The sequence below is a fragment of the Drosophila suzukii genome, chromosome 2R, assembly GCF_043229965.1.
Source record: "Drosophila suzukii chromosome 2R, CBGP_Dsuzu_IsoJpt1.0, whole genome shotgun sequence".
NCBI classification, from domain to species: Eukaryota; Metazoa; Arthropoda; class Insecta; order Diptera; family Drosophilidae; genus Drosophila; species Drosophila suzukii.
In genome coordinates, this window is record NC_092081.1 from 5,040,016 (window position 1) to 5,059,291 (window position 19,276).

Genomic DNA, 19,276 nt, shown 5'->3' on the forward strand with positions numbered 1-19,276 from the left:
TTTGAGAAAAAGTAAAGTGAGCTCCGTGGGGCGGAAATTGCATCAACGCTCCTGCGTCAGTTTATATCTGGAATTACATTGCTTTTGTTTGATTTTTGTGGAACTGAGCGGAGGGGAGCGTCATAAAATGTGCAAAGTTTAATGCTGAAATACTGGCAAAAAAGTTTCTTCTGCAGCACCCTTTAAAAAGTAAAAATATGCTGCTGTAAAAAACTTACTTTGAATGCAAAATGCTGAAATGAATGATAAATCCCTTCAATCTTTTCTTCTAATAATTATGTCGTTTATTTCGATCTCTTTTCGATTTGTTCGTTTACTTAACAATTAACATAAAACGTAATTAGATAAAAAAATTAATAATATAAATCGATAAATTAGTAAATTCAATTGAACTAAAAACATTTGCTCTCGCTTTCATTTGAACATAACAACAATTTGCCTATGAAAATAACAATTTTTTAGTTGAATCAAACGCACAAATCGCTTCGTTTCGTCGCATAAATAAATAAATAGTCAAATAAATAGGCTTAGAACTAGAATAAATATGTCTTAAGCATACGGCTCTCAATTAGCGTAATTCTCATTCAGACTCTACAAGTGTTAGGCACGCGTACTAAAAACGGAACCTGCAGCCTGCTTAAACAAAATATCCAACCCTTGGAATCTGCGAATCCCCAGCGTATTTCGTTTGAAGTTGCTGCAGTTGATTTTCAATTAAGCTAATGGAGTGATGGTTGCATGGAGGGGTTTCGGGGAAAGGGGACGAAAAATGCGACGTCGCCAAAAAGTTGAGTCAACTTTTATAACGCTCATGTCCACGACTCTTAAAACTCTACATTCTATTTACACTTGTTGCTCCTTCCCCAGCAGCTAGTCGGAGTTCATCTCGGCCATCTCGGGAAATGGAGTCCTCGGAGGCCTGGAGGCTTTGGGGGCACCACCTTATTTCACGCCCGTTATGCTGCGCAGCCACGGCTTGTAGAAGGTGGTGCGCATATAGACACCCGGCAGATACGGCGCCGCACACTTGATGCCGTGGGAAACGGTTCCGGCCAACTCGTAGCGCCCGTCGGGTCGCTGCAGAACCAGCGGACCGCCACTGTCACCCTACCGGAAAAATGAGAACAATTAGAGTCAAGTGTGATTGGAAAAATATATGGTAATTCTGCCAGTTGTCTACTATTTATATCTGATTTACATAATACAAGCATACTGTTTTAATGATTGTAATGATTTCATATTTCTTGTAGTTTAAGACATCAAGACCTACAATGCTATGCTCGTTTAAAACAAAGTCAACATTTAAAGTTTTTATAAGTATTAAATTGAATCTGAAAATATGGTATTATTTTAATTTGAATGATTTATAGTGAACTGGAGGTCATGGATGGTTGTATTTAATTCTATAACACAACAATTAATCAATTTAAAATTTAAAAACTGCCAAACAATAAAGACATAGCTTAAAAATATTTTAATTCTCTCGAAAAATGTTAAACTTTAAGAATATTAATAGAAATTTTGTTCTCTCCAAACATTTTAAGCTTAAAGGTCTTTAAAAAAAGTTTTTCGAATCTCCAATAATTTTTCGATATGGCATGGATATTTTAAGGTCCGCATGTTAAACTTAATGTTTGTATTAAACTCAACACTTCTCAATTCTAGTTTAACATGCACACGTAAAAACGTCCCTAGGATATGCAGGGATCCCAGATATCCCAAAATATTATTCTGGAACCCACCTCGCAAGAGTCCTTTTGGCCATTGGCATAGCCGGCGCACAGGAAGGAGGTGAGAATCTTCTTGTTGTGGCCAGCAGTGTGGAACATCTCCTGGCAAACGCTGTTCTCGATAATGGGCACCTAATTTAAATCAGCCCGGGGTTAGTTAGATCTTCAAAGAGGACTGTGATGGGTGGGTGCTTACCTGCACCTCCTGCAGAACGGAGGGCACTCCTCCGCCGTACTTGAGGCGACCCCAGCCGGTCACGGTGGCCATGCGTCCAGTGAAGTCCGCCACATCATTGGGCATGCAAATGGGCACTGCAGAGGAGTAAAGGGAAATTTGCAAATTATTTATAGTTAACTTTAATGAGGGGTCTAGACTATGTTATCATTATAAAGAGATTGAAATATATTATTCGGGGTGCAACGCAAATAACAAGGGTTTTATAATTCCTTTTAAATGTTCCTTCAGGTGTCTAAAAGTATGCAACACCATTTTTTTAAGCTCAAAAGTACCATTGTTTCATTCAGAAGGACGACTTCCCCGTATTTACCACGTACTTTTAGACACCTAAAATGGCATTTAAAAGTGATTATAGGACCCATTGATTTGTGTGGCTCCCCAGTAAAACCCTTGAAAAGTTTTCTTTAATCTTTCGATAATTTTGTCTTTATCAAAAGAATGTTGCATTACTTCGGTCCTTGCTTGGGCGCCACTAGATCTAAACTTTATACATTCTCCTTAGATCGGTACTTACCTATATGGGTATCGAACTGCACTGGAGTGTCCAGTTCCAGCAGGGCCAGATCGTTTTCGAACGTGGCCGGATCGTATTGCCGGTGGACGATGACACGCTTCACATTCTTCGTCACAGAGCGCTTGCTCTCCAGGTCGCCGGAGATGTCGAATTCGCCCATGACGGCCACCAGTGAGGCCAGGAAACTGGAGGAAAATCAGAAATCCCCGATTAAAGACCCACCAAACCGGGATTACAGACGCAATCTTACCCGGGCTGACAATGGGCGGCGGTGATGACGTAGCGGCTGGTGATGAGGACGCCGCCGCACTTGTTCTTGGTGAACAGGCCCAGCCAGGTGGACTCCCGGACGAGGACCTGCCAGGGGAAGGCGCCGAAGGTGGAGCCCTTGCCGCCGACGATGCGGCCGGACTTGACATGGGGCCGCACACCGCACTCTGTTGATGGGGAGTGAAATGCGAGGTTAGGAGTGGGGAGTGTTCGAGAAGTCGAGTCTGAGAGTTGGGGGAAGCATAGAACTGATGGGACACGGGAGTGGGGGGGAGGGGTTACTAGAACTAGGAGGGGTATTCTTTATGGGGAACTGTTGGTTTAGGCGGATTTCTGGTTCCGTCGCTTGTGCTTGCGACGCGCTATATTTATGGATCAGTCGGGAATGCGATGGGGGATCAGGGTGGAGGAAGCGTGGGGTTAAATGCGTGAGCGTGAGGTTAGGAACAGGTGAGGGGCAGGTGAGAGAACAAGAAATAGAGAGAGAAAGACAGTTGTTTCGGGTCCATGCTAGTCCATGCAACATTCAGTCCACACTTACGAATCTTCCGGCCGTTGGCTCCGCCGTAGGAACTCAGGGTGGCGCCTTGGTCGACCTCGTTGTCGCTGGGGTTCGGGTTGACGTCCTCTTCGTCCTCCTCGTCCACGATCTCATCGGCCGCCGGTCTGGCCGAGCTCACGGTGGTGGTCTTCACGGTGCTGCTCACGCGACGGGTTGGCTTCTTGGTCGCCGGCTTCCGGGTGGTGGTGGTTACCTTGGCGGCGACGGTGGTGCGACGGGTTACGGGCTTGCGGGTGGTGCTGCTGACGGCGGACGTCTTCTTGTTGGGAGCCTTGGTCGTGACCCGAGTCACGGGTTTCTTGGTGGTGACCTTCGGTCTGGTGGTGGTGGCTACCCTAACGGGCTTGCGCGTGGTTGCTACTCTCACGGGCTTGGCTGCTCCTCCTGCTCCGGCCTGGTAGGTGGCCGCGGTCTTGTTGCTTCCCGGTTCCTCGATCATATCGGCCAAGGCATCGAAATTACCCTGCAGCGAGGCTACCAACTTGTGGACCAGCGTGTGCATCTTGTCCTTCAGCACCACATCCTCCACAAAGGAGGGGGTGGAAAGGTCCAGGTCGCTGGTCACAGCGCTGGAGGCGGCAGACATGTTGAGATTGGGATTCCTCACCGGCGGGAAGTTGACGAAGTCATTTGGCGACGTGTAGGTCTCCTCCATCACATTCTGGCCGACCTTCTCGCCCGGAACCGAGAAGGCGGGATACGAGGGCGTGGGTCCAAAGTATCCGGGGAACGCCGGCTTGTCGTCGGAGGGCACTGCATAGATGGCCTCTGTGGTGGATTGGGTGAAGGCCACGTGCACGGGACTGCTGCCAAAGTATCCGGGATCCTCGAAGTCGTTGGCACTAATGCCCTGTGATCCTGGTCTTCCGGTCACATAGGAGTTGGTGGCCAGTTTGTTGCTATCGTCACTCAAGGAGCTGTAGGTCACCAGGTTAATGGCGGTGGGCTTGGGTGTGATGAGCACCGTCGGTCTGGGAGGCTTAGGTGTTCCATTGATCTGCACAAAGCCGGGCTTCTTGTGTCCATAGACACCACTGCTGGTTGGCCTTTGGGCGTAGATGGGCGTCGAGGCTGTGGCCACCAGCGGGGGTTGGTAGTTGCCCGGCGTAGAGCCCACAATGTTCTCCGCCGTGCTCTGGATGAAGGCGTCCAACTTGTCGTCCGCCATGAACAGAGGAGGTACGTTATCGTAGTGATAGTCGACGGTGGCTGGAGGACGTGGAGTACTGGGTCCGGTCACATAGCTGGTGGAAATGGGCTTGGACGTCGATGGCTTCCTTCCAGGCGAGCTGGCCACATGCTCCTCATCAAAGACAAGCGATGGCATCGGCGCCAGCTGTTCATAGCCGGCGGATGGAGCGGATGGCTGGTCGAACTGGCTGAGTGGGGCATCTGGCTTGTCGTAGTTGAGAGCCGGAGCAGCTGGCGCAGGAGCTGCGGCAGTGGTCTGTTCGTATCCTGGACTAGCTGGCCTGGGGTAGCCACTCTGGTCGTGTTCCTTGTGATGATTGGCCGCTGGCTTCTTGATCTGAATGTGCGTGATGGGCGACTCTGGCGACTCATTGTCGTATCCAGTGGACACGGGTTTCCTGGTGCTATGTTCGCTGATCTTCTCCTGGTTGTAAGCACCAGCACTTGGCTGTGGCTGCGGCTTCCTCTTGATGTTCTCCACGCTAATGGGTCTCTTTATGGCAGGTCGTTTGGTGCTGGGCTTGGGTCGAGGCCTGGGGCTGGCGGTCACCAGAACGGGTCGCTCCGAGGATGCATCTTCCTGCACAGCGTCGTACTGAGGTCTTTGAGCTGCCGGAGGAGCAGATGTTGGTGGGGATACATAGCCGGAGGTGGTCTCCGATTGCTGGTAGACGTTGGAGGTGTCGTCGTACTGCTCCTGGACCTTGGTGGTGTGGGAGGACACGGACACTTCGGCGGGAACTTGGGCCTGGTAGTCACCATTTCCAGACTGCGGGTTGTAGTGCTGCATGGTCACCATTCCAATGTACGAGGCCACAGGGCGATTCTGCTTGTTGGCATTGGTGGTGGGTCGCACGTACGTTGGCACTGGCTGCGGCTGCTCTGTTTGAACGGTGGAGAGCTTCTGGTATGCGGCATCGGTGCTGGCCTCGAAGGAGTCACTGTTCACCTGGCCATAACCAGCGGCCGTGGCCGGCAGATTCTCCTCCTCCTCCATGTAAGACATATCCACAGGGTAAGCAATGCCCGTGGGCATCTTGTTGAACTCGGAGGTCTGCGGAGCAACTGAAGCCTCTGCATCATGGTAGCCATTGGCGGGCATCGTGTGATCCTCAAGCACGGCGGAGACATCTTCACCGTAACCAGGACGCGCGGTGGGCATCTCAGCGGACTGGCTGACAGTTGCCGAGGCCTCCTGCTCGTCGGAAACCTTGTCGTAGGAGGACTCGTAGCCAAGTGTGGTGGTATAACCATATTCCTGCGACTGTGACTCCTGCTCCTGGACCTTATCCGCCTCGTTCTCCTGGTAGAAAGTTGGGGGCTGGGTGGCTGGCTCCGTGTGAACTTGCCCAGCACCGGGGTATCCATATGAAGGTGTCTGCTGGCTCACCACATTGTAACTGGGACCGTGGCTGGTATTATTCAGCTGCAGGATGATGGATTCGATGGAGTCCACATGGGTTGTGATCGAGGAAACGGTGGTGGGACTGTTCGGTCCGCTCGTTGGACGTTTGGCACTAGTACTGGATGTGATGTAGCTCTGCTCCGGCGGCTGTTGTGGCTGTTGTTCCTGCTGCTTTGGTGGTTCCGCATATACAGGCTGTGGTCCATAGCCCGTGGAGAACTGCAGATCCTCCACGAGATCGGCATCTGCTCCGGGGTGAGTGATATCACTGTGCGTGAACTCTCCGCCATCCAGGATCAAATGGTTGTGGTTGTGCTGGTGGATGTTGGACGACTGGGCAGGTTTTGGACTTGGCTGGGGTTTCACCACCGGCTGGGGCTGTGGCTTCTGCTGGATGGGTCGCTTCATGGTCTCCGCCAACTGGGGAACGGGATTCGGCTTGGGTTTCTGCGTGGGCTTTGGAGTGGGTTTCTGGGTGGCTTTCTGCGTGGGCTTCGGAGTGGGCTTCTGCGTGGGCTTCTGAGTGGGCTTAGGTTTGGGTTTTTGAGTGGCTGCTGGCGTCGAGGAAACCTCCTCGAAGGAGTTGGACTCGGAGCTCGTTTGTTCCTGCAAGCCGCTGGCAATCTTTGTGGGCACCTCGGTGGTGAAGACGATGTGATGGTCATCGGCGTGCTCCGGTGGCAAAGTACTGAGCACCTGCATCACGAAGTCATCATTCTGGGGAGGCGACGAGGGTGAGTTGATGGTCACGGAGTGCTTGTGGACATGGAAGCTCGGTGGCTGGATGGGTTGTTTGGTGATCTTCTGAGTAGTCTGCTCGCTGGAGACGTCCACCTGCTGAGAGGGCTCCTGTTCGAACTCCACACTGGCGGAGGAAGGCTGCGACTGGGTGGCCTCGGTGGATGCACTGCTGCTGGAGTACCCAGACTCATCCCTAACCGGTGGCTCCGTTTCTGGCTCTGGCTCCGGCTCAGCCCCATAAGCACCGCTGGGTGGACTGATGCTGCTGCTGCCCAACTGCTGGTAGACTTTGTCCAGGTTCTGCTGATCGTAGATGTTCTGCGAAGGCTGCGGGTTCTCCTGATCGTAGATGTTCTGCGAAGGCTGAGGGTTCTGCTGATCGTAAATGTTCTGCGAAGGCTGCGGGGCCACCTGCTCCTCGCTCAGGGATTGCTGCTGCTGAGATTGCTCGCCGTAACTCTCGAACGAGGACTGGGCCGCCGCCTGCTGGATCTTCGTCTGCTGCTGGTGCTGCTGGAAGTAGGCGTTCTGGGCCTCGTTGATCAGCGTGCTGGCCAGCTCGTGGGTGGGCGGGATCTGGCAGCAGGCGCCGAACAGGAAGCCGTCCATGCAGGCTCCCACCACCTCTCCGCCCCTCTGGGCGCACTCGTGGTTGAACATGCAGATGGTGGGTCCATTGGCCCGCGGATCAGAGCTGGGCAGCGTTTTAGTGGCTCGGCAGTGCTTCGGGGTGATGCGATAGCCTCCAAACAGCTTGCGACCTCCTGTAAACGAGTTGAAAAAATATAAACAAATTAGCAAATAAAGTTACATTAAAAAACAACTTTTGAAGGACCGAAAGTTACAGAAACTTTTCGTTTAAATATTTTATTTTAAGATATTAGATTAATTTGAAGGAGATTTCTTTCTTAAAGCATAATCCCACCATCAAAAGTAACATTTTTACCCGCTTAAATATTCTTAAAAGCTGGCACAATAATTTTCCCCACTTTAAGATTCGTTTTCAATTCGCCCAGATTTTTGAGCAGATTTCCCTGCCAATAATCTGAAAGCCAACTGTCAAATTCCCCGTGGCCAGAGCTTAATTAACATGTCATTCCGGCATCTCTTTTTGGCTCAACTGTAGTTGATTGGATTATACCTGGAGGGGGTAGTGAAAATGTGGGAAATTCCTTAAATGAAAGTGACAACGTCGAACGAAAGCATCAATGCCGCACAAATGCCCATCTATATAATTGCTCTTTTGAGTGCTAATTGTGGCAAACAGCCTTGGGCACACATCAACAGCAGTCGCTACACAAGCATAAACTGCAAGGTATATAAACCCAATTAACAGCGGCCATATTTTGCCTATTCTGTGGGCCGTCAGCCCAGCGAAGACCACTCGAAAACCGCCAAGTGAAAGTGGCCCTGGCTGCCAGCCCAACTGCTAACTCGCAAAGCAGCCACTCTTGCCGTGTCAAAGTTCATCTGCGGCCCAGGTGTGGGCAATGCACTTGAGAGTTTTTCCACCTCATTTGCCAAATTACGACAGAAACCGCAGGTATGCTGAGAAAAACGGAGAAAGGTTAGGCTTTTCATACCCTTTCGGGGGCCTTTCCCCATTTAATAAATTTGATAATTAGACTGAGCCTAACTCAAATTGTGATATTTTGAAATTTTGCTTTTTGTTTCATTTAATCGAATGCTAATAACGTAATTTTACATATAATACAAGGTATAAGGAAAGAATAAAGTTTTTAAAATTCCTGAACGCCAAAAACGAAACATAATGTATTTACTATCGAAGAGTAATTAATTACAATGAAACTTTTTTAAGAGTTCATAATATAAACTTTATTCTGCTCAGGGGTCTAATAAACTCTGCTCTTTTTTTACAACCGTAAAATCCGCTTAAAATTTAATGGTTATTTAATACGCCCATGAATTTCTTATTGCAGATTGGGAAGTAATTTGTTAGATCTATGAATATTGTTAAAGTGTAATTACTACTATTATTATCATTTTATTTAATTCGTAGCTACAGCTGATACAAGCCAACCCTATAAAGTTCCCAACTCAGTTGAGCTCGGAATGCGTCAGAGGATGCGTTTAAAATTCTCGAAAAAGAACCCACTCCTGACACTTGGAACGAAATTGATTTTTGGCAGCAATTAAACCAGAAGTGGGAAAGCGGTGGCCGCCAAGTTCTGACGGGTTTGTGCTGACGAATTAACACCTCGCGGACGGAAAGAGGGACGCTCCACTTGCGGCCGGTGCCGGTGGCCCCAATCCGCATCGGGGACTGTGTCAATGTTTGGTCGTGAAATTGGAGCATTGGCGCCCAGTGCAAACATGGCCGGCGATCTAGATTCGGAGGCTTAGTGGCAATTAGTTCGCTGCTAATTAAATGGAAATCGGAAGGTAACGAAACCGAAATTGCAGGGAACGGTCCGAAATGGAGGCAATCATGACTCAAGTCGCTGGAGAGTCAGTATGCCGGACACGTAGCGCCAGTGAAAGTAAAGCAAAGTACTGCCGCGGAGTCAAGTGTATTAGGCAAAAGTAATGGAAAAGTAGTGCAAAAGCCTCCATTAGAATCGCAGTCAAAATATCTTCGTACATACATAATTGAGTAAAAGTGATAGTGTTTCTCCATCCTCTTTTCTCTATTTTCGTTCGGCCCATTCATCTCTCAGAGCGATTTCGTTTTTTTCTTCCGTCTACTAATAAAATAACAATAATGTTTTTTGCAGCTTTATTATTTGCAGACATTTCGCGTTTTTACGATTAGACACTTAAGTGCTCTTAAGTATTCTTCCGCAAATCGTTAAACACGGAGCGAAAGAGAGTCGGCGAAGAGACGTGAGAAAAGGCCGCAGGCGTCGGAGTTGCGCCAAAACAAAAGCTCTCGTTTCCGAAGAAAGAGCCGTCTAACAGAACCGCTGGCTCTAACAGAGACCTATGGGTAAGTTAGTAATACCACCAGCTAACAGAGCTCCCAGACCCCCATACCTTGGTATACTCCCATCTCGAGTTGCGGAGTCAATGAATTAATTACCGACCTGGGGCTGTCTTAATGAAGTTTGGCAGGCAGCACGACCAAGCAGCGATAATTATGCAGTTTAACATAATTTATTTGATCTAGCCGGAGCAAATTGAATGGAGTACTACGTGATTATGCGATTTGAAAGTTACACTAAAACGATGTGTTTTAAAAACAGGCGTAGGTGAGGACAGTGGACCATCTTTAGCTTGACTTTTATTATAAAGAAACAACCTATGATTTATGTTGCCTAATATTAAATATTAAAACTTTCCGATCTTATCGTTTATGAAAAATGACGTAACTTATTACCATATTTCAATTTCATGAAAACTATATTTATATCCCTTTTTTTTTTAATCATTCCGTTTTAGGTTGAAGTTTTTAATTTAACATTGGTTAGTTACGCCCCACTGTTAAACGAAACGAGTTGAACATTTAATGGGTAGATTAGACCCTTGCCTAGGCAACACTTTCGGATGACACGAATCAAATATGCTAAGAATGCTGGGGCACGCCCCGAACCGAGAAGGCTCGGCACCTGTCATATGCCACATAGAGATATGTGCGTTCCAGAGCCCCCTGGCAGATTACCGATTACGATCCACCAATCCTCTGACCCTAATGGGTGGATCGAGAAATTCGAGTCAATGCGCGCTGCACCGTCATAATCGCAGGCGTTGCATGCAAAATAGGTTACAGCATCACACCTGAGGAACAGCCGGCTAAGCCGAGAAATACCTACTCATAGTATATATATACACGGCCACCTGAACGCCGAACGAAAGTGTGTCAAACGCCTGAATAATTTCGCGCCGCTTTAAAGATTTTTCGGTGTTTATCATAAGGGGGGAACAAGATCGGGGATCGGAAAAAATACGAACAGAGGAAGCAGCTGCAAAATGAGATAACAAGTTTGTATTCCCCACCAAAAGTCGGTGGCAATGCCATTAATCATCCGAGAAAATTGGCCCCATAGCCGAATTCTGTTGCATGCCCCGAACTTGGATGGCAGTGTGTCACTGGGCCCTTGGGGCAGTGGGATCTTTATATGGCCATAGAGCTTTAAATAAGTATTCGGCCTTTTGGCCAACGGAACAGTTATCGGCTGTGCTGCGGTCCGTGCAGTGAAATTTATGCGCACAGCCATGGAATGGAAATTAATAAAATCATGAGTATGATGCTGGCCAAGATCGGGAGAAGAGAGCTGCTCTGCCCGCTCTGAGATTTCGTAGAACTTGTTTTCAGGCCCGATTCTCCGACCGTTCGACGTGCCGGAGTCCGAAGAATGTAAACAAACGAGGCGCTTTAACGGTAAATGGAAAATTATTATCGATCAATTAGCCCAAGACTGCAAAAAGCTCAGGCTAAAAAAACTTTCTTGCCGCAACATGCAACTCCACGTGTATCGGGCCCAAAGATCACAGTGGGCTCGGGGATCTTGGCTCACGGCCAGTTTTTGCATTTAACGAATCTTGCTCTAATTGCGTTGTGAAAGTGTTAAATATTCTTGGACTACATTGGCACAAGTTATTAAACGATCACTGGCAATACCAGTCAAGTGAAATCGAAGAACCGAACAGTTTGATTGGCCAGACATAAAAATAAGGTATAAATTTCAACTGGTTGTCAAGTGGAGTAGGTTTATTCTTTAAGTTTTAACATTGGAAGAGGCTTTAAAAAACGTGATATCAGCTTTAAATTATTAGTTATTTTGATATATTATAAGTTTTATATATATAATCTATTGGAAACAAATTAAAACTTTTAAGAAAATGATAAGAAATGTCAAATAAATATTTAATTACAAAATCTTAAAAGTATCTTAAGTCATTTCCCCTGGTTCACTAAATTAGAGAAACTCTTACTATCGACAGGAAAATTCCCAAACGATTTATTGCCTCAGAAAGGCCGCATCTAATGACCAGCGGACGATGGCGACGAAGAGGAAAAAATAACCAATGTCACTTTTCACGGAATTAGCATAAAAAATCTTTTCATTCATCCCAAGTTAATTTCACTTTTCCTAGACAAAAGCGGAGAAAAACTGTTTACATTTCATGAATCGCTTGATTTGGGCTACTAATTATGACTTTGCCTGGTGGAAGCGAGAGTGCCGAGTGCAGTTTACTGAAGGTTTGCGCTATCTTTTCGCTTTGTTTTATGTGGCTGTTTTTTGTTTTATTTTTATTAATTTTAATGGGCTTTACGTGCGACTGTGCGTCGGTAGAAATATCTTTCTCAAGCGCTCGGTTTCGCGATGTCATCACGCAAGAAGATTTCCCGCTTTGCGTGAGAGAAATGGAAAGTTTCTTTCCGAGTCTTGACCTTTCTCGGCTTAAAGAGCGTATTTGGTTATCCGATTCCGATGCCGAAGCTAAGTCGCTGGGCCCGGCACGCATCCCACTCCATATGGCTGCCGATCCGCAACCGAACATAGCATACCCATTAATCGCATTGTAATTGAATTGTTGGGGCCTGGGTTTGGCATGGTATCAGCATCAGCATAAACATAACCCGCTCCATGCTCTACTACGCGCTCTGCGAATTGGACTGTGGCGTGCGCTATATAACTAGGACCGGCTATAACCGATTTGCACGCGAACTCCCGAGCTTGGGAGCCACCTTGAATTACATAAAATTGGATTTGAAAGTCGCACTGATCGCGGCGCGTCTACAATTTCCATCGATTTGCTCCGATCTGATGCTGATCTGCTCGAGTGTCGCTGTGGCGAATCGGGCACAGCATCCGATCGTGGGTACCAGTACCAGTACCATTACCAGTACCAGTGTCTTCCCATTCCCAGTGGCCACTCCATGGCTCCTCCTCCATGGTTCCCCGTCCCTCGCAGCGGCGTAAATTGTAACAGTGACCCAAATAAAATTGCGGCGACGGGCGACCGAAAAGACCGGTAAGCTAACAGTGAATGCGCCTGAGCCAGGCTGTCTGTCTCCGCTCACAGTCACTGGCCACTGGCACTAGTGTGGTGGCCACAGGTGTAGGTACGAATTTTACGCATGCAATTCTAATGGAAACCGTAATTTCCCACTGGCCAAACCAGAAACATTTAAGACAGTCCACATCGGAGATGAGCAGGTAGCAACATAAAGAATTGTATCTAACATAAATACAAGGTTAAGTGCTGAAAAATAATAGAATCATTATAATTATGCAAAAAAGCTTTCCAAAATTTTATTTACATTTTGAAATATTAAAAAAATATAATATTAAAAAGATATAAATTGTATTTTAATAAGAAAAGAATGTAATAGCAAATATTTTTGCAATAAAATCATTAAATACAAATGACTAGACATTCAATTTCTAACAATATTGCAGTTCTTATGATTTGCGGTTGGCTTAAACTGAGCATTTTGTTTGCCTAGCCAAGCGGTCAAATGTGGTCAGCCTAGCAGCCACAAGACCATAAATACAAATTGCTTTATATCTTACTTCTGTAAGCACTGCAATACATTTAATTTTTGGTGTCATAACCTAGGCATCCCTCACGTGGGCAACTCCGATGGCTGGCTTTTCTGCCCGTAATAAGAAAGGTAATCACACGGTGTCAACCTCGAGTCCAGCTCTACTCACCTGGAACAGGTTCTAGAGCTCCACCAGCGTTTTGCAAGAGAAGAGGCTCTTTTTCTGGGTGGTAACCCGGCTCGCATCGTTTTGGCCACCGCTTAGAGGCGGTTCCATTTGCCACTGTTACATGTGTGCACGATTTTGTACTGTTTTCATTACCATTATTATTGTTTCGGTGGTCACTTTTGCCAGGTCATGATGCTCCGGGTTTCTGATTGTGCGGCCATACAATGGCTGCCCGGGAAGCATTCAATTTGGTGAAAATTGTGCACAATGGAAAATTTATTGAACGCTTTTCGGGTGACAAAAGGTTGGCGGTGAGGATAAATCAAAATGCAAGCGTTTTGCCAACCAATTGGTTGAAAAACCATATCAAATGCAATGAGCTGTTGCAAGAAAACGGTGTGAATGAGCAGTGAAAGTTGCCTGGCCGCAATAAATGACATCATTTTTGGCAATAACCCCGATTCCCATTCCGATCCCCATCGATATTCAGCAGCACTGAGCTTACAAAGTCTGCGGAAACTGCCGCAGAATCCCAAAACTCTTTTATGGATGCACGAAGATCGGGCCAGGCTTTAATGCGTTTTGTTGGTTTCCTTGCGAAAACCGAGGCAGCAAAGAATGTGTGCTGTCATGGAGCGGAAGCCAGCGCGGAGCGGAGAATTTCACTTTCACCGCCAAACATGTCAAAACAAATTCGAAGTTTGCTTCGCCGAGTATTTCCTGTTAGACGGGCGCATCCCATAACTCGGCTCTTTCGGTTCGAGCCAGTGTTGACAGCCCGATAATTTGTAACTGCTCGGCATCGATTCCAATGCCACTTGAAACAATGCCGATGCGCTTGAAAGATAAGCCAGCCGACTACAAATGCGTGTGAGTACCGCGGCAGTCACTCCAATTGAGTGGCTACTGTTTGGACTGCCTACAGTCGAACCCCTGTAATACGAACCCATTATTTGTAGCACCCAAAAAACAATCAAAACTAACTAATACATATATATTGACTGGATTCATTTAATCAGATTTCATTTATTGAAATATTTTTGAAAAAGAGCCCATAACAACTCTTTTATATTTCCAATTCTTAGTCAAACCTTTCTCTTTCTGACTTTATAAGTAAATTCAAATATGCTTTAACTGACTGATATTATTTGATAACGTCATGACAGCCTTAAAGTATATATTTATAAAATGTTATGGCCTTATAACTCCTGTTTTTACTGACTTATATTAATAATATATATATTTAAAAAATGTTGCTAGGACCCTAATTTATACAAAAATTAAGCAAGTGTCATAGGGCCTTTAATGCTTAAATCAATTAATCAATCCCTTCAAGTAAATCCTACATGTGAGAAATAGTTCCAAGTACTAAATACCATTAGTTCAATGTCTTCACACAAAACTCATGTAATATTCGTTCAAGTTTCAAATTGAATTTAGCGACGATCTACTGTAGTTTCACTCGGGTGCTCGGTGGTAGGAAGTGCAATCCATTCTCGACCGAGGTGAAATGCTCTCCCGGCACTCGATGTTCATGATCTGTCACAGTTTTAATGCGATTGCGTTAAGTTTATGAAGTGTAAAATGGCTGTGGGAAAATCGTTTGGGCCCTCTTTGCTGGCCCAGAAGAAAGTCAAATGTCGCTTTCACATTAATTGCATGTGGCGGGGGGCCGAAAACGAAAAATATATATGTGGGGTTACGGAATCCGTAATTTGCATAAGCCGAGAATCTTAGCCCGATTGTGTGTGCGTATAACGGAACGGCAATTAGCCAAACGAGAAGAAAAGAAAAGAGTTATGAATTGATTTTTAAGTACTCTTTAGTCGGCTGGCAGCCAGTCGGCCGAGAGCGATTGAGATGCCGAGATCTATGTGGAGCAACAATTGACCAAGTCGATGATCGGGCAGCGGTAAAAACGTGATCTTGAAATTACATCGCTGTCGAACGCCGGGGCCTCAGCTCCAAGTCAGTTTCCTTCCCGCGGGCCGAGTCTCGGTCTCAAATTACCGCAAAGTCAACTGCAGGCAGCGTCGACAAGTGCAGCGGCGGTCTTGGCCATGGCTAAAACCACGACTGACAGCCCCAAGAAAGCCGCAAACTGGCACACGCTGCCATCAGAGTGTGTGTGGTTGTTGTTGGGCCGAGTTGCGGCTACTGGCCAAGACATTTTCATTTCGCACGCGTTTTTCCTGAACTGAACTGAACTGCTTTCCTGGTTTTCTTTCTGTTCAAACAACGCTTGAATAGAAATTGAAAATTGTTTTACGTGTTTTATACTAATGATCAGGTGTGTATGTGCCCGATGATTGGCATTTGCTGACTTCCACCTCGCTGACGCAGCACAGTTCTGCGACTGCTGGCGAGCGGAAGTATTGATTTTCTCCTCTTGGACTCTGTTTCCCAGGTTTTCCCAAACCTTTGGGAAATGCTGAGGCGGGCAGAAGAACAAAGGGAATCGTTGGGAAAACGCCTCGAGGAAAAGCCATGGTTTCCAAAGAAGTCATAATAATTGTGGGACTTTTGGTCGTCGCAATGAAGGTTTGCAAATTAAATAAATGCTAAGCCTTACACACTTCTGATTTAATCAAAAAGTCATCCAATAAAACCTATCTTTCTGTGGCTTAACCTTGCACATCTCATTTTCAAGGGTACGACAAACTTCGATGACTCGTGTTATTTATTTAGAAAATGTGTTTACAAAAGGACTTGCGAGGGCTGCAGGTGGATCTTGCAGCGAAAGCTGCACAAATAAGATTCACTTTACAAGAGGTCTGAACCTGAAGAAGAGTATTGATTGCACAGGTATATGCTTTCAGCTTCATAATGGTACCCCCCGTGGCCATAATATCTTAACAACATACTTATGACTGTTTTCACCAATTTGATGAGGCTGAAGAAATGAAAATGGTGTGTGAAATCTCACATATCAAAGAAGTCTTATTCTTTTTAGTGCTAGATATGGCACTGGCGATTATCACGAATAGTTTGTTTTTCCCAATGTTGATTGAGTCTGGCTTTTTATTGAGTTTGCACCTCTAGTCTTTTGTTGGCCGGCACTTGGGCTCAATCTGAATTGAATGGGCTCAAGCTGGTGCCGATTCGAACTAATAACCAGGTAGTCTAGAAATTGTTTCACTTTTTAAATCAGCCAAATGACCTCGACAATTAACGGCAATGGGATGCTGAGCTGCGGGCCGAAAGCCAGCACAAGCCACTCGTAGTACCATCGTAAAATCGTACAAACTGTCACAAGGAAAGTCGACGGCTGTGTCTAACATCTCGAGGTCTTTTGTGGCCGTAATGTAGCATAAAACGAACCAAATAATTGCCAAGTGCGTGGAGTGTGGAAAGTCATTCGAAGAGCACCAGCCACAGCGCGGTTTTCTGTGCCAAAGTTTTTCTGATTCATTTATTGACACAAAGGCATAGTTTGTGTTATTTATTTCTATTTTTGCATTGCGCATTGTCAACTTGGCCAGGCCAAGACGGTGAGTGAAAGCCCCCGGCGGAGGGGATGGGTATGGGTATGGGTTTGGGCATGGGGATGGCTAAGTGAGCCAAAGTGAGGCAGCAAAAGCCACTGACACGATTCGATTTGCAGCGAGAGACATGAGCTTGCAATTTGGCAAATTGATTTTCTTTGCCACAATTCTACATTTTATTGTGTGCTAAACTTTCTTATTGCGCGGCCTTTCATCAATTTATAGGGGGAAGTCAATGGGCTAAATGGTCTGTCACTTACCGCCATTCGTTTCAATTGATCTAAATCCACTTGTTGTCGGCACAAATGATGCGACTATTATTATTAAACTTGTTAAAGCGATGGAAAGTAGTTGTGGTTTTGTTGTTCTCGTCGCTGTCGTTGTAGTTGCTGTTCTCGTTGTTGTTGTGCAGCGGGACAACGTTGCCGTTGAGGCCGGCGTAACCCACTTAAACATGTTTGCTGCTGGCCGGACACTTGCGGGGAGTTCTTGGCCTAGACCGTCTGGCAGCGTTATATTTTTGGAGAGCTTGTTTCGAAATCGCCACCGAAAATCGGGCAGGTATGCAAGTGCGAAAACAATTTCTGAGTAGAGGAGCGCGCGATAAACAAAAGACTTAGGCGACGAACGCGAAGTAAGTTGTAACTGTGGATGCGATTCCGATTCCGATTTCAATTCCCATTCGATTTAATTGCGCCGACCGCACTTTCTTTGGTCAGCCGCGAATTTACAGTTGCTCGCACCAAAACACTAACACACTGCACCACATATAGTATCTGGCAATCGAATATCTTATTGCTTGTATCTTGTATCTTGTATCTTGGATCAGCGACCATGCGTCCGGTCGACTGAACGCTCCGCGTGTGTCTGACTGTCTGATTGCGACTTGGCCCGAGCAGCGGCCAAGATAACGGACCTTCGCCACTTTTGTGGGGAAAACTTTCACTTTAACGCGGGAGAGCGCGTTCGCGAGAGCCGTGAGTGGTGAGCGGTGAGCGGTACGTGAGAGTATTTCTATTAGGCGTCGCTTAAATGGTAAACATTTCTAATTCGGCGTCTGCTCGGCTTCTTCTTCAGCGCTGTGCTGCTGCTTGTGCCACCGATCGCCGATTCCTGTTTTCGCCGCCTGCTTTCTTTCGCCCAGTCGCCTCTCTTTCTCTCGGCGTCCGTACGCGTGCGCGCTTCAAGCCCAACTGAATCGGTTTACAGCGCGGCCTTGCGGTTAAGAGCGCTGCGCGATCCCGGCTTAACATTGCGTCCGCTGTTATCGGGATGATGCCTTTCGCCTGCAGCGGTCCAGGCGACCCCTAGATTGGCCCACAACTTGTCCATCTAATTTATCTCATCTTCGGCTAAAGCATATTTAAACAACGTCTTTAAGCAAAAATATATAATTTTGCTTTTAAACATAAGTTTTTAAGTGATACTTAAAAAAATAACATTCTATTCTAACAGATACGTGTTGTACCTATACTTATAAAACCAATGTTCAATGCTTTCAATGTTTTATGCCTTAAAAGCAATTTGGTGTACCAAATGTGCTGAATAAAAGAAAAATATTAGCCTAAATTAATCAAGAATCCTTTTTTGGCTCTAAACTTGTGTATGTGTTGTAACTAAATATTTCTTGAACCAATTTTTAATAGAGATTTTAATTAAGTACGGTTTTTTTATCATGTGTATACTCAGCTTTAAAATACTAAGACTTGTAGCTTAATGTTATCAAGGACTATGAGGTACGATATTTTATTTTTTTTTTTTATATACTTTATTCAAAACATAACCCTAGAAATTAACAAATAGTTATAAAATATAGAGTGAATTAATCATTTTCAGCACAGCAGAAAAGGCTATGTGTAATAATAATGTATTACTGAACCTAAGGGTTAAGGCTCCAACAACAAATTATTGCCTATTGATAATGATTCATCCCAAGTAGTATCTTATTCAAACAAAGCTCGGAATGCTTTAAACACGCCTTTTGATACACTAATTCAATTTGCTTTATCTTAACAGTGAGGTGCAATGGCTATCTGATCGGAAAAAGGAATATTGAAAGTGCGAATTTTCCCTGATGTTATAGATTCAGGTAAATTGCATTGGCACGCAGCGGGTCATGCAAGGTCATTCCCCCCGCAAGCCTGGCAATTAGTGGCCCGCAAAAGACCGGCAAAAGTTGGCGGCTAATAACGGTCATCTGGTCATCATCTGGCCATGTGGCCATGTGGCCACATGCAGCTAGGAGGTGCAACCTGTCGATTGGCATTTCCTTGACCCAAATTTCACTGCGCACATGAGACTTGGCTGGAAAATCCGGCGGCGACAGCGGTTTGTTATTGTTTGGCTTTCTTGGCGGGGCTTGGCCTGGCCTGCTCGCCATTATAATGTCGTGGGGTAAACGCCTGACCAGGCCGGTGGCTCTGGAGGCTCTGGTGGCTGACCAAGCGTGGACTCCGCTCCGCCATCACGATCTTTGTGTAGAATTTCACTTTCGTTATTGTTGTCGCCGTTTGTCGCTTT

The 19,276-nt window shown here is 46.1% G+C and overlaps 1 protein-coding gene across 3 annotated transcripts; it reads right to left on the bottom strand.

Annotated features, from left to right (window-relative positions):
* Positions 1-261: 261 nt before the first annotated feature.
* On the bottom strand, positions 262-17,917 carry flz (transmembrane serine protease filzig). Of its 3 annotated transcripts, none has more exons than XM_036814157.3 (7): positions 17,017-17,916; positions 3,294-7,412; positions 2,733-2,919; positions 2,483-2,667; positions 1,927-2,042; positions 1,743-1,862; positions 262-1,107 (listed from the first exon to the last, which is right to left on the bottom strand). In XM_036814157.3, exons 1-7 carry the CDS (start codon positions 17,210-17,212, stop codon positions 943-945), a joined length of 5,088 nt encoding a protein of 1,695 aa, XP_036670052.3. In that variant the 5' UTR covers positions 17,213-17,916; the 3' UTR covers positions 262-942. The 3 variants fall into 3 exon arrangements, with proteins under 3 accessions (XP_036670052.3, XP_016940714.3, XP_016940715.3); XM_017085225.4 differs by having other exon boundaries at positions 3,294-7,415; positions 17,017-17,915; XM_017085226.4 differs by lacking the exons at positions 262-1,107; positions 1,743-1,862; positions 1,927-2,042; positions 2,483-2,667 and having other exon boundaries at positions 2,913-3,114; positions 3,294-7,415; positions 17,017-17,917.
* Between the last annotated feature and the right edge of the window lie 1,359 nt (positions 17,918-19,276).